This window comes from Podarcis liolepis, assembly GCF_965112155.1.
Source record: "Podarcis liolepis genome assembly, chromosome: 5".
NCBI classification, from domain to species: domain Eukaryota; kingdom Metazoa; phylum Chordata; class Lepidosauria; order Squamata; family Lacertidae; genus Podarcis; species Podarcis liolepis.
In genome coordinates this window covers 74570409-74592486 of record NC_139556.1, presented here as the reverse complement: position 1 = coordinate 74592486, position 22078 = coordinate 74570409, and the positions used below count along the sequence as shown (strand labels likewise).

The 22078-nt window shown below is 43.5% G+C and overlaps 1 protein-coding gene across 3 annotated transcripts in view; it reads right to left on the bottom strand.

Annotated features, from left to right (window-relative positions):
- COL4A3 (collagen type IV alpha 3 chain) overlaps positions 1-22078 on the bottom strand; it is an 85816-nt gene that overhangs the window by 16990 nt on the left and 46748 nt on the right. For all 3 annotated transcript variants that reach the window (XR_014526932.1, XM_083506290.1, XM_083506291.1), the window contains exons 20-37: positions 13633-13668; positions 13315-13479; positions 12464-12556; positions 11212-11307; positions 10896-10966; positions 10449-10637; positions 9146-9314; positions 8554-8646; positions 7856-7960; positions 6609-6706; positions 6287-6437; positions 5484-5597; positions 4021-4188; positions 3699-3788; positions 2753-2887; positions 2527-2625; positions 1095-1184; positions 82-221 (exon numbers count right to left, since the gene is read on the bottom strand). Coding sequence is in view for 2 of the 3 variants with exons in the window: in XM_083506290.1 (XP_083362416.1) it covers positions 82-221; positions 1095-1184; positions 2527-2625; positions 2753-2887; positions 3699-3788; positions 4021-4188; positions 5484-5597; positions 6287-6437; positions 6609-6706; positions 7856-7960; positions 8554-8646; positions 9146-9314; positions 10449-10637; positions 10896-10966; positions 11212-11307; positions 12464-12556; positions 13315-13479; positions 13633-13668 (2102 nt within the window). In the remaining variant the exon portion in view is untranslated. The remainder of the gene's footprint in view (positions 1-81; positions 222-1094; positions 1185-2526; positions 2626-2752; positions 2888-3698; positions 3789-4020; positions 4189-5483; positions 5598-6286; positions 6438-6608; positions 6707-7855; positions 7961-8553; positions 8647-9145; positions 9315-10448; positions 10638-10895; positions 10967-11211; positions 11308-12463; positions 12557-13314; positions 13480-13632; positions 13669-22078) is intronic.

Below are 22078 nucleotides of genomic sequence, written 5' to 3'. Positions count from 1 at the left end.
CAATGGGAAACAGGATCACGGTAAATAACAATCAAACCTATTAAGCACAGCCTGGACCCATGGATCTATTACTTTCTGTACCTCAGGTCCTGGGTCCCCAGGAGGTCCAGATCCAGGACAGGCTGGTTCTCCTTTATCCCCTGGAATACCAAGCAAGCCAGGTGGCCCTGGTATTCCTGGTGACCCAGGAAAACCAGAAGAACCTCGTTCGCCTTTAGAACCTGCAATGGCATAGACATGGCTATCAGAATAGATATTTTAGACTTTTTTAATTTCCCAAAGGGCGGGAAGCCACCAAACCAAAACCAAGCTAAGTAATGAAAATATGAAATGAAAATATGAAATATGGGACTGGCAGAGATGACTGGCAGAATTCGGGACCGAGGGAAAGAGGCAGTGGACGAAGACTGGAACAAATTCAAAGTTTATCTTAAAAACTGTTGTAACTTGGAGAATTAGAGGATCAGGGTTATAAGAGATAAAGAACTACAGTTGTTTTAAAACTTTTTATGGAAGTTAAATTTACGAGTTAGAAATAAGTATAATACATAAGGGTTGCTGAAAAATCATGAAACAAGAATGCAGAAAAGGGGTGGTATGGGGAAGTCGTTTTTGTGTTTATTTATGTTTTTGTTTTTGTGATTCCTTTTTTATTTATGGAAAACTAATAAAAATCTATTAAAAAAAAAAAGAAAATATGAAATGAGACTGAGTTATAAGCAGCTGTATCATAGTTTCACCCTTCCACAAATACAACTTTACACACACACACACACACAAACACACACACAGAGAGAGAGAGAGAGAGAGAGAGAGAGAGAGATTCTTTCCCCCTCTAAGTAAAGGTATATTCATGACAAATACAGGAAGAACTTGAAAAATAATGAGTAATGAGTATTTTGGCCTTAATAACCTTATTACGAGATGTGCTGTTCCCCACAAAAACCTGTGAAACACCATTCCCCATTTATGCACAGCTTACTCCAATTCAGTCCTTACAAATGCATTAATCACTAAATTCAGCTATTTGTTTTTCAGGTGGCTATTACAGTCCTATTCCCCTGATGACTATTCAGATACATGGGTAAAATCACCTGGCACTCCCATGTCCCCTCTGTCTCCTGGAGCTCCTGTCAATCCCTGTCCACCAAGAATTCCTGGACGTCCCTTGTCTCCTTTGGAACCTGAAAGTATAATCAATTGAACATATTTTGATGCACTTCAAGATTAGGTGGGATGTTATGGATCATTATCCAAAAGAAAGAACAGTTGTCAGGGCTGCCTCAGGTCTCAGCTCACAAAAGACCAACGCCAAGTTCTTCTTATATACAAGGATGTTTATTGCAGTTCATTGTTGGTTCCACAACCGAGGCGTGCAGCCCCACGTCTCTTAGCCTTAGACCGTTGAAGTCCCCTCTGAGTCGGTCCCTCCCCTACACCAGCTTAAGATGCTTGCTTTGCTCCACCTCCTCCTGTCTTTCCTTTTCCGCAGGGTCTTTCTGCCCGCTGGAGTTCCGCCCCTCCTGGATTCCTCTGACGCTGAATCTCCCGATGGCTCTCCCTCCCTCCTGCGGGCTTTGGGACCTGGCTCCTCCCCCGGGCTCTCCGTTTCCCCGCGTGCTTGCACATTTGAACTTGGCACGCGCGCCCAGCCTCCAACCTTTCTCCTGACGGTAACGTCACTCCTCTCACTGCTCCCCTCCCCTCCCCTTCCAGGAGAATAGCTTGTTCTGACCTCTCCTCCGTTCCAGCCAACGGAGCTGCTTCTCCTAACACACTGGAACCTCCCCCCCCTTCGCTACGCTCTGGAGGGGAAGTCTGCCCTGATCTCCAGCTGCTCCTTCGGGATTCCCTGCTGGCTCTTTCCCCCTGATGAGTCCCCCCTGGGGCTCCTCTCCCCCTGGCTACAGGCGCCCCCTCCTGGGAATCCCCTGATTCACTGGAAAAGCTCATGGAGTCCTTTGGGCCACAGTCCTTCTCCTCCTCGCTGTCCTCGGACTCTGCCCAATGGTCCTCCCTCTCCTGCCTCCCATGTGCCTCTGCCCCTGAACCCCTGACAACAGTGTTCTTGGTTTCTCTGTTTTACACCTGCTACTTATTGCCCCTCAAAGGGTGATTACTCCTACAGGGAATATGGCACAGCTCATGTTTTCCCAAGCTGTATCTCATAAACATGTCATAATGAGTGTGTGGTTAGCATTATCCCAAAACTAAGGTGCAGCTGCTACTGAGTTTCATCAAGTTTTAAAAATAAAAGATTGGGCATGAGTTTTTAACCGTTTAATATTTCAAGTACGTTTCACCATGTTAACCAGCACTGGTATGAGAAGTCTCTGCAACTGTTCATTCATCTTATTCTCCATTCAACCATGAGCAAGCGCATAACCATAGATGATTATGGATGCATTATTCCTCACATAACTCTTGTATTAACTAGCTCTTGTCTTAGTTTGACAAATTACTAAAAGAAGGTTCATATTATTTTGTATATCTGATACAGTTTAATATATAAGTAAGTCCATATACCTGGTGGCCCTGGCATTCCTGGTAGTCCATCAGGTCCTATGCATCCTTTCAGACCTTGCTCTCCCTTTTCTCCCTTGAGTCCCAGTCTTCCAGGAAATCCTACAGCAGCAATGACATGCATTACACTGGAAGTCAGTATCACCATCACTCTCATTTAAAAAACATAACATGATAATTGTAATGGCATCAAGCTGGTTTTAGCAGTAGTAGTAACTGCTGCATATACCTTTAATTCCTCTGTCTCCTTTATCTCCGAAACTCACTTTTGACTCTGATGTTCCAGGAGAACCTTTATCACCTGGTTCACCTTTTTCACCTGAGGATCCCTTTCTTCCTTTTGGTCCTGGGAAGCCAGGAGAACCTGCAAATGAAAAACAAAACAAAACAAAACTGCTTTTATTATTTTTCTTCTCTGCAATTGCAGCACTTTGTCTATTACTTCAAAAGCTGGAAGAAACTTGGCTTGCATTTGGAAAAGTAAAGCATGACACACATTTGGCCAATAAAACATGTGCTGGCCCTCTTTCACATTTATAGAAACTCATGTGGGCCATTTACAGTTTTAGCTTTGAAACGTTTTACCAAGGAGACCACGAGAAATTTAGAACTTATACATTGTCTTATCCAGAAGTCACACTAATTTCAGCCCTTTGTCCTATCTCTGGCCTGTGACTGTAATAAATCGATTAATCCATTCAGCCCTTTGGCCTTTAATACTCCAGCACCAATTAACAGCCAAAAATAATCCAAATCCAAATGACATGCAAATCATATGACCACAAAGCACTGCTAAGAATTGACCTATTAGTCTAGTTAGGAGCAGGATCCATGCTTCTTCTCTGTTTGTTAGGGCTTGAAGGAGGGACCGTACTGAATGCTGCCATAAGCCTGGAAGGCTGCAGGTGAAAGCAGCTAAGCAAAGGAGGCTTACAAGCAAAACGGACACAGACAGAGTCTCTCCTGGACAGGCAAAGATAGGGCAGGTTTCTTTTTAAGCAGAGGTCAGGAAAGTAAGGACCATGGACAGTTCCCAGTGGGCCCTCCCAGAAGGAATTTTGCCTCCTATTGCAGCTATGGAGGGATTCTGTCTCAGGAAAGATCTGACAGGCTGACAATGTGTACTTATGGCTGTATAAACAATGAGCAGATAAGAGAAGTGCATTATCACTTACCCCTGCTGCCACGGATACCTGGATTTCCAAAGACACCAGGTAGCCCGGGATTACCTACAGTGCCCATCAAGCCTATTTCTCCTCTTAGACCTGTGGGAAGTGAGCAAAACAGAATACTGTATTACTCAGAGATTGTGCATTCCCTATTGCCTGTGTCAGAGTCCAGGCAAAATGAGTATTTATCTATGCATTATCTACAGACTTAATACCATGCCACCGCCTTCATTTGATCGTACCGGTCATATCTATAAAACTCCTGCAGAATAAAATGGCAAGCAAGTGGTACTAATAGTGTCTTATTTTCCCTTCAAGAAATACTCACCTGGTACACCTGGTACTCCTGGCCTGCCAGGTTGTCCCTTGATGCCAGGAGATCCCTCTTCTCCTTGTGGGCCAGGTAATCCAGGCAGCCCAAATGGTCCTGGGAACCCCGGGATGTCTAATCCTGGAAAACCTGGGTCTCCTTTGGCTCCTAGAACTCCACGTTTTCCTATGATAACAGACACATTGAAATGACCATTATGTGAAAATGTTCCCTGCCCCCCCCCCCCCGTAGAAGGTTGTGATCTTGAGGTCAAGATCATGGGTTTGGGGGCATATTTTGTAAGAAGTAGTTTTACAGACAAGGACAACTAAGAAGTACAGCAAACTGTATACAGAGGGATCCTCCAGATAACTTGGTAATTTGTCGGTGTAAAGCTTACACAGAGGTTACATTACACCTAGAATTTATTGAGAATTTGTTGATTTGTTTGTAGGGAAGTTATATAACAATGAGCATTCATCCCAGCCCAGAAGCTATACATTTCCCCGTTAATATTTTGTTCATCCCACACTTTTCAGTGCATTTCCCCATCAGTTTTACAACCTTAAAACATCAGTTTTTGTTTTAAAGTGGATTTGCTCAACAGACCACTTTAATCTACTTTAATTGTGGCAAATCAAAATATGCAGTGTGCACTTGAATCCCTCCTGCAGAATAATTGAAGACACCCAGAGTCTATTAACAAAATACAAGCTTCTTCCAGACATGATAGAAAAAGGAACTAAATTAAAAGCCATTTGAACAACAATAATGACAAAAACCCTTTCGGGTCACTTTAAAAAAGAAAACATTGATTGATTGATTGAAATGTATATACTACTATATTGAAGCAAAACCTCCAAGTGGTTAAAATTATCAATAAAAACAAACATAATTAAAAACATTTTAAAAGGAATTTAAATTAACAGTGAAAAAGATTTAAACATACCAGTATCTATGTGTCTGGATATTTTGTATGCCTATACTTTTTTCTGGGTTTTTAATTCAATTTCAGGTACCATCTGTCGGAGACTTATGCAGAAGATATAACCCAGAGTTAAAATATTTTAGGTCTTAATCCTAACTCCATTTACCTAGGAATAAGCCCACTGAATTAAATGGGGTTTACTATTAGGTAGTCAAGTATAGGATTACACTTTCATTATTTTGCCCGTTCCCTGATCAACAAACCAAACCTAAACTCAATAGGATTTTATCTGAAGTATCAACAACGTTATAAATAAGAATATATTCTCAAAGAGATATCATGTCCCTTTTGTAGAGAGGACCATGACTGCCTACAAGATACTTGACTAAGATATCCTATGTGAAGAAAATGAGACAGACAAGTCTGTGGTTTTGATGAGCACTGCTCCAACCCATAAATCAGTGAAGTGTGCTTCACGGCCTTGCTTCAGGTGTTCAGAAGAGCATGTGCTGGCTTAGAGTAGGGGGATGACCATATTTTGTATAATACTTACCTGGGGGGCCCATTAATCCACATAGACCTGGTGGGCCTGGTAAGCCAATAAGACAGTCACCTATTTGTCCTGGAACACCCTTTTCTCCTGGAACTCCAGGGGACCCAGGTTCTCCTAAAAGATAGTATTGATAGCATTAAGGTAACTTAATATCATGTGATGAAGGGCCCCATTTTACAATGAGTTCCTTATGCTTCCATTTTTCCCCTCCCTCTTCTCCCCCCCCCCTCTCTGTCACACACACTCCAGAAAATACATGCATCCACTTCACACATTTAGTTTACAGGTGTGGAAAGCTGTAGCTGGGGGGAGGGGGAGGGCAGCACTCTAATGACCAAGTCCATTTGGCGACAGGCACCTCAGTTTGGAGAAAAAGCAGTTCCAACAGGCATCCTTCCATCAGACTAGAGACCTAAAAGTATTCAGCTTAGACTTTATATATCTGCCCTTTTCAATTGCCTAGTATGCCAGATCCATTTCTTTTAAGTATGGCTTGACAGGGTTTAAATCTCTGCACTTCCAGGGCAGCCATCCAACCTTCAGATAAGCCACCACTAAAGCTGTGCCCCCCCCCCCCATTTCACCATGCCTCTTGTAAGGGATGAGAGCTGAGTGCACAGAGAGATGGCTTCACTTCTTCAAGGATACCTTCTGTATCCTCAGGTTGAACAAACTGAACATTGCTCAAATGCGATGGAATGGAGAGATATAAGTTTCTTGAATGAAACCGCCACTGAATGAAAATTCATAATGTTTAGTTAATATGTCAAGGAGGCGAACATTTTGCTCAAAATATACTCTACCTCTTGGTCCATCAGCACCATCACGACCTCGTTGACCTTGGGGCCCTGGAAGTCCTGGGAATCCTCTTTCGCCCTTCTCACCTGGCATGCCATCTACTCCTGGTGAACCCAGTCTGCCTTGTTGTCCAGGTATAACTGGGCCCGGTTCACCCTAAAACATGGAGGAAATAATAGCAATAAATGTCATGTCTCAAACACTGTAAGTAAAACTTAATTTTTATTTCTTAATATTCTGAGCATTTCTTAAAATTCTTAAAATCGTTAATGTTCTTGCTGATTAGTAGAACCCATTAAACTCAGTGGAATTAGTTTGCGAACCAACCTTTTCTCCAGGAATTCCAGGTTTTCCACGTAAGCCTGGTTCCCCTAATTGTCCGGGACAGCCTGGTGGCCCTGTGGGTCCTGGAGACCCTTTATCTCCTACAAAGTGGAGGGGAAACAATGTTCAGTGATATAACACAGGCTCTTGAAGGTTTGCGATAAGTGGCTATGTCAATTTTTTTAGGTTCTGACATTTTTCTTGCTAATTAAGATAGGAATCTTGCAACTGGTTTTTTTAAAATTGTTAATTTATGGTTAGATTTTGTTGTCAGCTGCCTTGAACTTTTTGAAGAAGGGTGGGATGCAAAAGTTTTGAATGAATAAATAAATGCAGCTGTTATAATATGCAAAAACTGAACATGAATTTCATAGAATCATAGAATCCTAGAGTTGGAAGAGACCACAAGGGCCATCGAGTCCAACCCCCTGCCAAGCAGGAAACACCATCAGAGCACTCCTGACATATGGTTGTCAAGCCTCTGCTTAAAGACCTCCAAATGCAATTTTTATTGTCTGAAAGACAACAGAACCGGGGGGGGGGGGGGAATCAACCAAGTAACTGGAGAGCATCAAACGAACATGTCTTGTCAGGGCAAGGATTTGTGCTTGTTCAATAGGACTTTCTCACCTCTCTTTCCACTGTGCATGCCCACTGCCCTCCCCAAATCTGCACTGGACAGTTTGAGGGATCCCATAACAGGTTTAGGGATGTGTGCAAGGAGGGGAGGGCAATCCCATGGCACAAGGAGAAATCCTTGTGCTGGTGGGATATGCCACTCAGTGCTACAATCCTCTGTTCACTTTTACAACAAAGATGCTATTACAGCACCAGAAGCACACTATGTCAAAACAAATGAAATTTGTATGCATGTTACTTTTTAAAGTCAAATTGTCAGCTGTCCTCCATTTTGAAAATGCATTATATGGTTTTACTGAAGTGCTCTAATGAAGATACTATATGTACACCATGGGGAGCCAATATGGAACCCTCCAAATGTTGTTTGACTACAGCTCCCATTATTCTTCATCACTGGCCTTGTGGGTTGGGAGTTGGAACCCAACAGCTTACAGAATCCAACACAGTGGCTACCACCGATGTCCATGATAATACAGATCTAACTGAGTTTTTTCTCTCTCTCTGCAGTTCTCGAGGACTTCATAGATGATTATTTATTAAATTTCTCATTTGTTTCATTACTTCGTTTTATTCTCTCTCTTTTTTCCTTCAAGAAAAGACAAATACGTTACCTTTAATGCCAGGATAGCCAGGAAATCCATTTTCTGAAAAGCCAGGGTCACCTTCTGGTCCTGGGAGGCCTGGATATCCACGTGGCCCTCTGGATCCAACACTACCTATCAAAGAATGCAAAGTAGTTCTGGCAGCAGTATCGAATGGCAAGCCACACTCTATCTAGAACAAAACCCCAGGGGGTTGAAGTGTCTTCCCTACGAACTAGGGCTAAAGAAACTAAAGTACCTGCCTGGGTTTTTTTCCCCTTCACGGATCTGTCTCTCTCCCCACTGATTGGCTGGTGAGTTGAATTACAAGTTATACAGGAATTGTGCCTAAAGCCCTCTCTCAACAGTGGCCAACAGTGCACTTTTAACTATATCTACTTAGAAGGAAGTCCCACTGAGTTCAATGGGGCTTGCCTTCCCAGCTAAGGATGGGCTAGGATGCAGCCTTAACCATCCATGTAAACACCCTGAATAAGGGAATTCGTCAATCCTGGCCACTTGCCTACAAAACTAGCGCATCTTTGCTCCTTGCTGTCAAGATTTTGCTTGCTTACCTTGCTTGTTCTTTCAGCCTCTTCTGCAGGTTACTACTTTGCGTAGTGGCTGCTGCTTGACCATGACAAGTTGCAGCCTTTTTTTTGTGTGTGTGTGTAATATTTTAGAAGGGTCAGTTTGACAGTAGTCCAGCTTGAAAAGGTAGCTCTCACCTCTTTCTCCTTGTGGTCCAGGCCTACCATCTGGCCCTCGAAGTCCAGGAGGTCCAGGAATTGCATTTACTTGACCAGGCTCACCTTTAGGACCTTAAAAGTGTATAACAAGAAGAGCACAAACTAGAATATGCCAGTGGTTATTTAAAGACAGTAGCACAATGAAGTTACACAACTTCGGGGGAGGGGGGTAGCAGATTTGTAGCTCCAAAATGGCTGATAAGCGCACTGCAAGGAAACCCAGGAAATTAGCTGAGTTTTTCAGCAGTCAGATGAGCTGCATTGAACTGCAGAAAAGTAGGCGGATATAAACCACAGATAGCAAAATCACAACAGTAGTGCTGTCTGGAAGCCCTAGGTCCTGAAAGGACTTAACTAAAATATGCATAAGTCAAGAGTGCGCTTGGATGCCACAGACATTTCTGGAGCAGGATGCAGAAATGATCCTGCTTACATAACTAAAGAATGCTCTGCAATGTTGTATTAGGAATATATATACACATACACGCCTTGACACCCACTGCAGCTTTTAAATCTACTATAGACACCACAGTCAAATTATTTAGTAATAACAACAATAATATCTACCGACCTGCTTCTCCAGGCAAACCAGGCAAACCAGGATTTCCTTGAGATCCCTTAGACCCTTCCACTCCTGGTGGTCCGTATCCTGGTGGTCCAGGTAGCCCTCTCTCTCCAGGAAGACCCGAGATACCAACTGGTCCTGGTGCACCTCTGTCTCCTTTTGTACCATCAGGTCCCTGATAAGAATTCAGAAAACACTGCTTAACAAACACTCAAAACACCTGCATATATAATGGTAAGTCACAGTCAGAAACAAAGGTTGGTGGCCTACAGCAAAGACCCTGGATGAACATAGCTCTTTTGCATATGCACTGCTAGAAACATGATGGAGTCTGCACTTGCCACCGTGATTCAGCAATGGCACTTGTCAGGAAACTGACATCGGAGCTAGAGGCGGAGGGAAGGCTCTCAAATGATGCTGGAGAAGGGCCCAGCAGGGAGAGAGGCAGCTCCGCAGATGGGGAAGCAAATCAACGCAACACCAGGGATATAGAGGGGCTGATGGGGGAATCAGCGAGTGGGCTCCAGGACTCTTCACCGGACACCAGCGGGGAGAGCACGGGTCCTCCGCTACCCACGCCCACCCTGCGCAGAAGACTTCCACGCAGAGAGAGTAGGAGGAGACTGGGTGTCAAACAACTTTTATGTTGGAAAAGATTTAAGAAATGCCCACTGACGGATTCTGCTAGCGACTGAGGCAGCCACGAAGTGAAGGGCTGCCCAGACTGAAAGGTTTAGCAAGGCAACAAAGCCTGGAGAGGCGGCAACTTACGCACGAGCAACCCATACACATTACAGCACTCAAAGCAGAAATAAGTAACATAACAATTTCATTTTGATCACGACAAATAAGGCCAGATTCAACTATTGAGTCCCACTACTGAAAGTCTGTGCAAGGACTTCCATGAGCGCAATAGGGCTTTTCCTCCCCCAAATTTGGCTCTGTGGGGTCAGGAGAACAGTGTGTGTGGGGGGGGATTCTTTCATCTGGCAAACGGAAAGGCTGGAAGGACTGCCATAGCACTACACTGAATCCTTCCAAGCACTTTAAAGTGGATATTCAGCTAAATCCAAAAGGGAAATCGGTGACCACTACAGATTTATGCTGCGTATAGGCTGCAGTCATGCACATTTCCACATGACTTTTTCAGAAGTTATAATAGAATTAGGGCACACAACAAAAAATAATATATGTGCATGTACCCTGACGAATGTCTTCAGATATGTTTACCTTATTTATTTTTCAATGGATTGAAAGCAATGCAAAAATCAGTATGATTGCACTAGATGTGAAAGTAGCAGGTACTAACCTGTTCTCCCATAGAGCCTCTTGAGCCTTTCAGTCCAGGTTTCCCAGGTAACCCGTCTGCACCATTTTCTCCTGAGCTTCCTCTTGGTCCTGGTTCTCCTCTGTCTCCTTTTGGGCCTTCTGGTTCTGCATACCCTGGCTCACCTTTCAATCCTTTAAGGCCTTGGTTTCCTGGAAGACCTGGAAGTCCCTGGGTCACATGTTGTTAATAAAATATGACAGGAACTGTAACGCTGAATCTATATAAATGCTATGGAAGGTACAGTAAAATCAACACACTAAGGCATTGTGGTGAAATGATTCTGTGTGTGAAGAGGTTTTTCCCATTGTCAGCTACCGCAGGTGAAAGGATCCATATCCTCCAATGGGTAGAGGCCTTTTCATGATGGAAACTACAAAGGGCTCTACATATAAACCAACTCTAAAAACAATTTAACGTGAACCGTACCTGAATGCCGGGAGGCCCCTGAATCCCAGGGGTTCCTTGAGATCCTTTAGGCCCCAATGCTCCTTCTATACCTGTAATGGTGGAGACAGTGATTTAGAGAGAACTGGAAGGTTGAAGTACCGTAATTGTTGGCATCAATCTCTCAAGAGAGACAATGGAGTGTGCCTCCGGAGGTGAAGTCAAACTGATGCATTAGCAGCACTGAAATGACCTCTCCGGGATGCAAGCCTGGGAAGTGTGTATGGAAGTCTTCTACCCCTTTTCCTGAGCTCTTGGTATATTTTAGCAATTCTCAAGCATTGTCAGATTCTTTTACCTTTAACTCCTTGTTCACCCTGTGCTCCAGGAACACCAGGAAGGCCAGGTGGCCCCGTCAAAAAGGTGCACTGGTCACATGGGCCTGCTTCTTCACCTGCAGTAAAATTATTCCTCTGTTAAAGGTGACATTGGTAAATTATTGCCAAGTCAAAAGCACACGTGCCCTACAGCACTGTATGTATTTATCAGCAAGGATTATCATTTATTAAGTTTCTCTACTGCCCTTCATTCGAAGATCACAGGGCCCTTCATTCGAAGATCACAGATACATTTTATACAGTGTATAAAAACACAAAGATAGGATGAGAAAGTGTAATCATGTTTGTGCATCTAATTCCCCTGAGCTTTCCATATTTAGCAATATGGTTAACCCTAGGAGCAGATAGTGAGGCAAATTTCCCCAGTAAAGAATATTTGTCCTTAAAAACGATAAATATATTATTAGTGTTATTGGGCAAGCCTTTAGTCAACAGTGAGAAAGAGAGTGCCCACATAGATCACATTTTATCTTTCTCTCTGATTTTTATCCTACTGTTGCTTCAAGAGCTTAGTCTAGCTTAGGGGATCCGTAGTTTATCCTCACAGCAACCCAACAGTGTCTCAAGGTCACTCAGAATCAAGGCTGACTGGGGAACTGAATCCATGTCTCCCCAGTCTAAGTCCAACACTGATTGTCACACATGCTCATATAAATATTGGCATTTGGTACAGGGTAAAATCCTCATTATTGTTTGGAAGGAGAGAGAGGAAGCCAATCTACTCTGGGACAGTTTGGTTGCCTTTATGAGCTCAGAATGAAAAGCAGAATCAGGTCTAATTGCCCTTAGCATGATGAAAAGGAACTGAGTATATTCTATGCCTAAGTAGTCTTGACAGAGTCTAATAATCATTACAGTGGTGCCTCGCAAGACGAAATTAATCTGTTCCGCGAGTCTCTTCGTCTGCGGTTTTTTCGTCTTGCGAAGCACGGCTATTAGCAGCTTAGCAGCTTAGCGGCTATTAACGGCTTAGCGGCTTTAAGAAAAAGGAAACAAACTCACAAGAACTCGCAAGACGTTTCGTCTTGCGAAGCAAGCCCATAGGGAAATTCGTCTTGCGGAACGACTCAAAAAACGGAAAACTCTTTTGTCTTGCGCGTTTTTCGTCTTGCGAGGCATTCGTCTTGCGAGGTACCACTGTATGGTTAAGATTTCTGTTCACCACCATGCCGTCCTCAAACTATTAAGATTGGAAATGTATTTGCAACTGACCTTTTGCTCCACTATCTCCTGAAAGGCCTGGAGGTCCAATGCATCCTGGGGTTCCTGGGGGTCCCAGTGGGCCTCTTTCAAAAGTTATTATACCTGTTTATGGGTGAGAACAACACAAAATATTCATGCATTGCTCACAAATATCATGATAGCCTCTGTTATAGGCCATTTAGGGTGTTCTAAGGACCTCAGATTTAAGGTGAACTTATACTATGGTGTTGACAGCATGGAAGAAACACAGGCTATGTGCATTCAAGTCATAGCAAAGAACAAAACACTGGAAAATGTTGACATTTGCTAGTTATTCTTACCACTTTGGGAAGTCACTGGGGAATGTCTAATAATTGTCGCATTTATTGGTCAACCTACAAAATACCTTTGGTTAACTAATGAGCATATTTATTTAGTTTGTTAATCGAGGCAGGCCACAATAATATAGAAATAATATTTCGGAAACCAGTATCAAACCATGGTTTAAGATCCTGCCTTGAGCTGGGAACCATAGTTTCTCAGTTAAGGTGAAACAGGAAACTATGACTAATTAGATACTTTCACACTGCATATTAAGTTGAGATATGGTTATCTGAACTTAGCCAGTCTCTCACTCCAAAGCTATTGGAATAGGAATCAATGAATTTATATACTAGATTTAATCCAGTTTCTATCATTTGCAAATCCATCATACTTTCTCTACTTTAATATTTCTGCTTTCCTTTGCAGGGATGGTTGTAACAGTAGTGGCTGCTTTTAGCCATAAGAAGTTCAGTTGGATAGTCCATTAATTCCAGAGTTGCACAAATATGCCATGAAAACATTCTGGCTACATACAAATAATGATCATCTTGCTCTACCTGGTGGTCCTGAAAGACCTGGTGATCCTGCTGGGCCAGGTCTTCCTTGCAATCCAGGAAGTCCTGGAGGTCCAATGGCATTCATGCCAGGTTGTCCTCTATCTCCTTTACTTCCTTTGAGGCCTGGAGGGCCTGTTAGACCTCTTGGACCAGGTCTCGAAACACCTAATGCAAGAGTTAAAAGTATTACTTCCATTTCTATGTTTTCTGTACCAGTGCTTGTAGCCATTTCAGAGGATTTAATTTCATGTTGTTGTTTTTTTAAATATCCCAGAATTCCTTCATATATCTGAAACAAACAATATTTATTGGTCTTACCTGGCCTTCCAGTGGCACCTGGGGGACCCCGTGGTCCTGCAAGAACAGTATATTAATCACATATCTATATTATGCCGGCCGGCCAAATATGTACTGGCTACCCATCTACTATTGAACCAGGTTCAAGGTCCTTATAAACATTTACATTATATCCCCAGATCAATCACTGAAATCATCACTGGAGCATTGCTGGCACCCTCCTGAATTGGTGAAGCGCATTTGACATCAGCATAAACATGAGCTTTAAGTGTCATTGGCCCAGCCCTGTGGAGTGCTCTTCCAACAGAGATTCAGCATGGGCCTTTAAATGTTTGCTGAAAACATGTCTTTGCTGCCAGGTTTGTAATGGTGCATGCCAATCTGAACTTTTTTCTATGGTTTATTTCTGTAGTGTCTATCATGGCATGAGAAAAGTTGGCATAATTTCATACAAAAAGACCCCCCCCCTTCTCCTGGTCTTAGTTCTTATCTCAAATATGTCCTGGGAGGCATTGGAAAGTTCCTGAAGTTTTAATAACTAATGTAAAGATCAGCACATTAATCTAGTATCACCAACAAACTTTAATTATCACCCCCTGTAAGGGTTCCACATATACAATAGAATCATCATATAAAGATAAACTTAGGACTCATGAAACAAACACGCTGGAAGGACAAGCCATTTCTGTGGTGGTTCCTCATTTGCGGAATGTTCTCCCCAGGGAGACTCACCTGGCACCTTCATTACATATCTTTAGGTGACAGGCAGAAAAGCTTCTCTTCAACCAGGCATTTGGCTGAGTAACATTTCACGGCTTTTTGAATATGTTTGTGGGGGTTATTAGTTTGTTTTTGTTCTATTAGTTATGTTGTATTCTCACTTTCAAATTTTCTGTTGTGAACCACCCAGGGATCTTCAGATGAAAGGTGATATACAAATCTAATAAATATATGATGATGATGATGATGATGATGATGATGATGATGATAATAATAATAATAATAATAATGGGTGGGAGTTTCTTAAAGGTGAAATATTGTAGGCACAAATGCAGACAATTCCCACAAGAAAGAAAAGTGGGAGGCATCTTAAGGAACCAGTGTAGCTTAGATAACCTAATATTTAAGAAGGACATGTATAAGAAATGGGGAAAATTTGGGGGGGGGGGAGGGAGGGAAGAAAGAGTTTACATGAATAGCCAACAATTGCAGGAGAAGGTCAGGTGGGCCAAAGCTCAGAATGAGCTCAGGCTTGCAAGAGAGGTTAAAACAGCAGCAGCAGCAACAACAACTTCTTCAGCTGTGTATAGAGCAAGAGGAAGAATAAGCAAGTGGTAGATCCTCTGTGTGGAGAACATGGAGAAATGTTATTGTGTGAGGCAGATCTGCTCAACACCTACTTTGCCTATATCTTCACCCAAAAGGGGGGAGCCAGGTCCTCTTCGAACAAAATATTGAGAGAGCCAAAGTCACCACAGCCCTGTAGATTTAGCGTGTCAGATCAGGAATAAATTCCTGACAGTAAGAGCTATTCAACAGTAGAACTGTAGCACCCTGCTTGTGGTTAACGCTTAGCTGGAATGAAATATTCAACGCAGCAATAGAGAAATTAAAATAATTATTTATTTGTCAGACAAATAAATGAGAGACACAGTGGTATATGGTTACCAATGCTCTCCCTGCCAGCCCTCATGGCCAGCACTTATATTCCCTCAGCCCAGTCCCCTTGCTCCTCCTTTGGCTGCCTCTGTCCAATCAGCCTGGTTGAATTTCCTATTGGCTGATTGCTAGAACCAATCATATCAGATACACCCATTTCCTATTACCTTTTATGGGAGACAGAGAGCTATATTTTCTTCTATTTATAAATGGCAAACAAGTAGCCATTAACCTCTACAAGGCACCTTAATTACCAGATAACCTTTGGCCTCTCTTTCCCTATTCCCTACAAACCAGATGGTTTTTAATTTCATTTTTAAACAGAGGCTCGGCAACCAGATGTCAGGAGTGCTCCGATAGTGCCTCCCGTTTGGCATGGGTCTGTGGTCTCTTCCAACTCTAGGACTCTATGTCTCTATGAAATAAGAATCTAACATCTAAATTTCATGCTTTCTAAATCCTTTGCATAATTACATTTAAGCCTATATATTTAATACATTAATATATATATACATTTAGAAGAAAGGGAACTTAGTAAAAAACCAGTTTCCAAAAGCAACTTCCGAGAGAAGCCTCTTAGTTTACAGCCCCCTTTTGCTGCTAAAACAGCTGCTGTTCTAAAAGCAACTTCTTCAATTTACCCTTTGGGCTTAAGTCTAAAATGGGAGGCATAATAATTGTTTTTGCAACTTGATTATTCTGTAATTTGTAAGGTCAGTGACCTCGCTTCTCAGCCTTTTTATGACCGCAATAAACCAGGGGCCCTCTTTAAGATGAGCACATCTGCCGATGCACTCACTGCTTGGCATGAGAGATGCTGCCTGGCATGAGAGATACAGATATTTTAAAATATATTTTAAGCTCATTTTAAGAATACAGGTGTTTGATCAAAATATAAGCCTTGATTAAAATGCAGACTATGAACAGATGCCTCATTCCCCCCTTTCAAGCTCAAGGACCTTCATCCCAAGTGTCCTTGATAGCTTGACCTTCATCATATTCCTGAGGTAAAGCTCTGTATAGGGCCATGATATGAGGTAGAGTTTCATTTGAAATCATCTTGTTAATTGTACTTCTAAAACATGAAATGATACATGGCACCATACATAAAACCATTACTACTACCGTCAAGAAAAACAAGCAAGACAATAATATCCCTTTGAGTCCCGCAACATTAGGTAACCAGTTGGTGAGCCATCCCATATCCCATCCTTCCCATGTTTGTACTGGGACATGTGCTATATTCTCCATTTTTGTGGCCAACACACGGATTGCCTCACCATTATCTGAAATGTTAAAGCAACAGGCATTCCCTGTCAAGTTCAAGACTCCACATAGGCCTCCCTGCTTGGCAAGTACATAATCCATTCCCATTTTCAGCTGCAAAATGGCGGCTCTACTTTCATCCAACTGTTGTGCAATAAGTCTCAAACTCCGGGCCGTTGCATTGGTTACAAGTTCCACTACTGCTTGCAATCGAATTATTCTGTTTAGATTATAAATAGGATCCCGTGCCCCTTGTATGAGCTCACCAGGATTCCAGGAGGCAGGATCATAATAGGCTATAATGCGCTCTGGTGGCCAATCATCAGTACCGCTCCAACTTTGGGTACTTCCTCCTGCTATATGAGAAATATCAGCGTTTCTTCGTGTACGCTTGGCCAAATTAGTAGGCATAATCCACATTGGTGGTAATACCCATCCCAGGAAACAAGTCCCACTCCATTTGGAGGGGAGTTTCTTGTATGCCCATTCTCCACATATCCACCACAACCATCGGGTCTGAGGTTTTTGGTATGTGGAGGACATAAGGCGAAATAGTAAAAGAGGTAGAGAGTTCACAGTGCAGTATGTTAGATTGCCTTTTTCTGTCACAGTTATGTTCCATACCACTTTCCATGCATGAATAAAAGGAGGTGCACAGGGCAAGGCATCCCGAGTTCGATAGGTAGTATCGTGTGCCCAGGTATTCTTAATATTATCCCAAGTATAGTGACAATGAGAAGAGCCTATCATGGTAGAATCAGCTGCATCTGATGATTTATGTACACAGAATTCCCCTTGTACAGGTATAACTCGTAATGGTTTAGTTGAGTTCCATCCGGGGAAATTCTGTACTTCTGTTTGGTTTGGTATTTCGCTTACCATACCAATGGCATCTAATGGTATCGGTAATAAGGGCATACCTCCCTCTGAATCATCTGGCCCAAGAGAGCAAACAAGGCAATTGGTCCTATTTGCAACATTGGCTACCATTTCAGCTAACCCTACCCACATATTGTGGTCATGGTGGAATCCATATTTAGTCAATTTGGCCAGATTCAAGGACCCTTCCCCTTCCCAAGGGATCAGGATTAATAATAAAATCATGTTGATGTCTAGCATATGCATTCCTTCCACAAAAGATTACCTTATAGTGATAGCAAATAAATATTAGTCCCAATATAATTCCCCCAGTGACAGAAATGGGGAACCACCAAGACCAAAACATATATCCCGAGGATCCCCAATGAGTAATATCTCTGATAATTGTTCCACAAGGGGGTGGGCAGTCAATTAATTGTATAAGAGAATCTTTCCTTTCACAATTGCTGGTTCAGATGCTCCTCAAGCTTCAGGCGTGCGCAGGTCAGCCAGCTTCCAGGTTGTGGCTGCAGCAGGCCGGTCGTCTAATGTTGCCCGTGACCTAGCCCGTTCCCGGTAGGGCTAGATACAGGGGTTTTTGGAGAGAGTCAGTTTAAGAGGGTTAGAGGGGTCACCTTTGCACGTCCAACTGCCTTCGGACTTCTTCAAACGGGAGTGATGAATCCAGGGGGTCACCTCAGCTACCTTCACCGCTGTTGGAGTAGAGAGCAAGACGGTGTAAGGTCCACGCCACTTAGGTGCAAGTGGATCTCGTTTCCACTCTTTCACCCATACGCTATCGCCAGCCTGGAACTGATGAATCGGCTCGGCAATGCTGCACGGCGTGCGCTCGAGGGCCCACCTGTTAAGAGAAACAAAAACACGGGAGAGAGATTGCACTTGTTCCTGTGTCACATGGTCTCCTATTTGTTTGAGGTCAGCTGGAATATCCTGAACAAAGGAGGGCGGCCTCCCATACAGGAGCTCAAAAGGTGACAATTTAAGTCTTTTGGTGGGTGCACACCGAACACGAAACAGTGTTATGGGTAACACATCTACCCATCCCAATCCTGTTTCCTGGGTTAACTTTGCCAATTGGGTTTTCAGAGTCCTATTCATTCTTTCAGTTTTCCCTGAACTCTGAGGCCTATATGCTGCATGCAGTCTCCATTTTACTTGTAGGACTCGACATACTTCTTGTACTACTTGATCAATGAACGCTGGCCCATTATCACTTCCAATGCATCTAGGTAATCCAAACCTCGGGATCAATTCAGTCAGGAGTCTCTTAGTTACCTCTCGTGCCTTTTCAGTTCGGGTGGGAAAAGCTTCAACCCATCCGGTAAGAGTATCTACAAACACAAGGAGATACTTGAATCCCTTAGAAGGGACCAGCTCTGTGAAGTCCACAATTAGGCTTTCCATGGGGACGTATCCCACATGTTGGATTCCAGGAGGTTGTACCGGTCCCTGCCTGGGATTGTTTTTAGCACAAAGAACACATTTCTGTGAAATGCAAGTTGCTAATTGTGATAGATTAATAATATACAACTTCCGACTGAGACTCTCTCTGGTTGCAGTACCGCCAAGGTGAGTAGATTCATGATAATTTCTTACAATTGTGCCTGCTAGGTGATGAGGTACATAAATCCTATTGTCCGGCAGGATCATCCAACCGTCCTTCACAACTGCTCCTTCCTGTTCAGCCCACTTCCTCTCTTCTGGGGTATAGTGAGGTTTAACTTCTTCTGGAACTACCTCTGGTATGAGGGCTGCTATAAATCCTCCCACAGGCTTTTGGGCTGCCTCTCGGGCTGCTTTGTCAGCAGCATGATTTCCTCTGGTTATTGGATCCCTTCCTCGTCCATGACCTTTGCAGTGCATTACAGCAATCTGTTCTGGAGCCCATACTGCCTCCAACAGGATTTCTACTTCAGGTCCATATTTCAAGGCCTTCCCGTGGGCTCCTATTAGACCTCTTTCTTTCCATAGAGCACCATGTGCATGCAGGGTTAAGAAGGCATATTTAGAATCAGTATAGATGTTTGCCTTACATCCGGCTGCCAATTGCAGAGCTCTAGTTAAACCTATAAGTTCAGCTTTTTGTGCTGAGGTGCCAGCAGGCAAAGCTTCAGCTTCCACAACTTCCTCATTGGTGACCACAGCATATCCTGCTCGTCTGGCACCTTCATGCAGGTAACTGCTACCATCAGTATAATATACAACATCTGGATTTTTCAATGGTTCATCTTTCAGATCAGGTCTACTGGAATAAACTTCATCCATTATTTGGAGACAATCATGTGATTCTTCATCATCTACCTCTGGTAGGGGCAGCAAAGTTGCTGGATTGAGCATATTCACTACTCGTAGATGAATCCTGGGATTTTCACACAATAGGCCTTGGTATCTAGCCATCCTTGGGTTCGTTAGCCAATAACTACCCTTATATTCCATGAGTGTCAGAACAGCATGAGGTACATTCACATACATCGTCTGGCCGAAGGTAAATTTGTCAGCTTCTTTGACAAGGCTTGCAGTGGCCGCTACTGCCCTTAGGCATGGAGGCCATCCTTTTGCTACTGAGTCCAATTGCTTTGACAAATAAGCTACTGGACGGTTCCAACTTCCTAATCTCTGGGTCAGGACTGCCGCTGCAATCCCATTCTGTTCATGTACGTACAGCTGAAAGGGTTTTTCCGAATTAGGCAGTCCAAGGGCTGGGGCCTCCATAAGTCGTTGTTTGATAACTAAAAAGGCTTGTTGCTGCTCAGGTCCCCATACGAATGGGTCCTTTTCTGCACCTCGAGTGCTTTCATGTAAGGGTTTGGCCAGACTGCTGAAATCAGGTATCCATAGTCTACAAAACCCTGCTGTTCCCAGGAATCCTCTGAGTTGTTTCCTTGTGGTAGGTTCCTTGATAAGGCAAATAGCTTCTTTCCTCTCTGGTCTCAATGCTCGTTGTTGGTGTGAGATGTCAAAGCCCAAATATTTGACCTTTTCTAAACATAACTGTGCCTTTTTCTGGGAAACTCGGTAGCCAGCTTGCCAGAGCAAGTGGAGCAGTTCCTCTGTCCCTTCTTTACAGGTCTCAAAATCCTTTGCTGCTAGTATAAGGTCATCTACATATTGCAGAACCACCTTTTCTCCAGGTATTGAGGGGTAACTTGTTAGATCCTTCGCCAAGGCAGTGCCAAATAAAGTTGGGGAATTTTTGAATCCCTGTGGCAATCTCGTCCAAGTTAGCTGGCCTTTTGTTCCTGTTAAAGGGTCTTCCCACTGGAAGGCAAATATAGGTTGGCTCTGTGGTGCCAGCCGGCAACAGAAGAATGCATCTTTCAAGTCCAATACAGTAAAAAATGTTGCTTCTGGTGGGATCAAACTCAGCAAGGTATATGGGTTTGGTACATTTGGGTGCAAGGTCTCGATAGCCTGGTTTACGAGCCTCAAGTCCTGCACTGGCCTGTATTCATCTGTCCCAGGTTTTCGAACAGGCAAAAGGGGTGTGTTCCATTCTGATTGGCAGGGCTTAAGCAGACCATATTTTAATAGGCGGTCCAAATGTTTCTGGATGCCCTCTGCTGCTCGCCGGGGTAAAGGATATTGCTTTACAGATACAGGGGTAGCCATAGGTTTTAGGGTTACTACAATTGGAGCTATATTCTTGGCCATTCCTGGTGGGCTATTTTCGGCCCATACTCCTGGTGGCACCTGTAGAGTTCGGAGGAGCTTGTTTAACTCTGTATCCAATGTGGGTTGGACTTGCAGGGCTGACATTAGGCGCCATGATTGTTCCTTAGGTACTGAGAGGGAAATTATTCCTGCTGCCTTTGATGGCAGTTTCATTTCTGGACCTCGAGGAGTGAAGGTGATTTGGGCCTGCAATTTGGACAGCATATCTCTACCTAAGAGAGGTATTGGACACTCAGGTATATACAAAAACTGATGGGTTAAACGATGTCCCCCAATCTGGCATTCCAAAGGTTGGAGGAAAGACCTCTTAGCTGACTGACCAGTGGCACTTTTAATGACTACACTTTTGGATGCCTTTTTCTGCAATAGTTCTGGGAGTACTGAGTATTCAGCCCCAGTATCAATCATAAAGTCTATTAAATGGCTCCCTAATTGAATCGTGACCGTGGGCTCCTGGAAGCCTAACTTTATGGAGTCCGGTCTTTCCTAGTCTTGGGTAAAATCCTCCTCTGCCAGTCCAATGAAATTGTCTCTACTCTGTCCTTGTCCAGGTCTCTGATATCTTCCATTTCGGATCATTCCCCGTCCCCGTCCCTGGTTTCTTGGGCCGGAGCCTGGGCCTGGACCTGGGCCTGGGCGTACTTCTTCCAACCTCAGGGGTTCAGGACACTCCCGCTTCCAATGACCCTCCTTCTTGCAATTCGCACATTGATTCCTTCCCAGTGGTGGATTCCTTCCCCGCCCTCTCCCTCCATTTAAGGGGCGGTAGTCTTGCTTCACTGCTGTGGCTAGCATTACCATCTTTTCCTTCTGCCACTTCTTCTTCTCTTGTTTCTCAGCCTCATCCCTATTCCGATAAACTCGGCGTGCAATGGCCATAATTTGGCTCATCAGCATCCCTTCCCATCCTTCTGATTTCTGAATTTTCTTACGAATGTCAGAAGCGCACTGGGCCACAAAAGTAGCAGTAATCATTCTGCTGTTTTCAGGG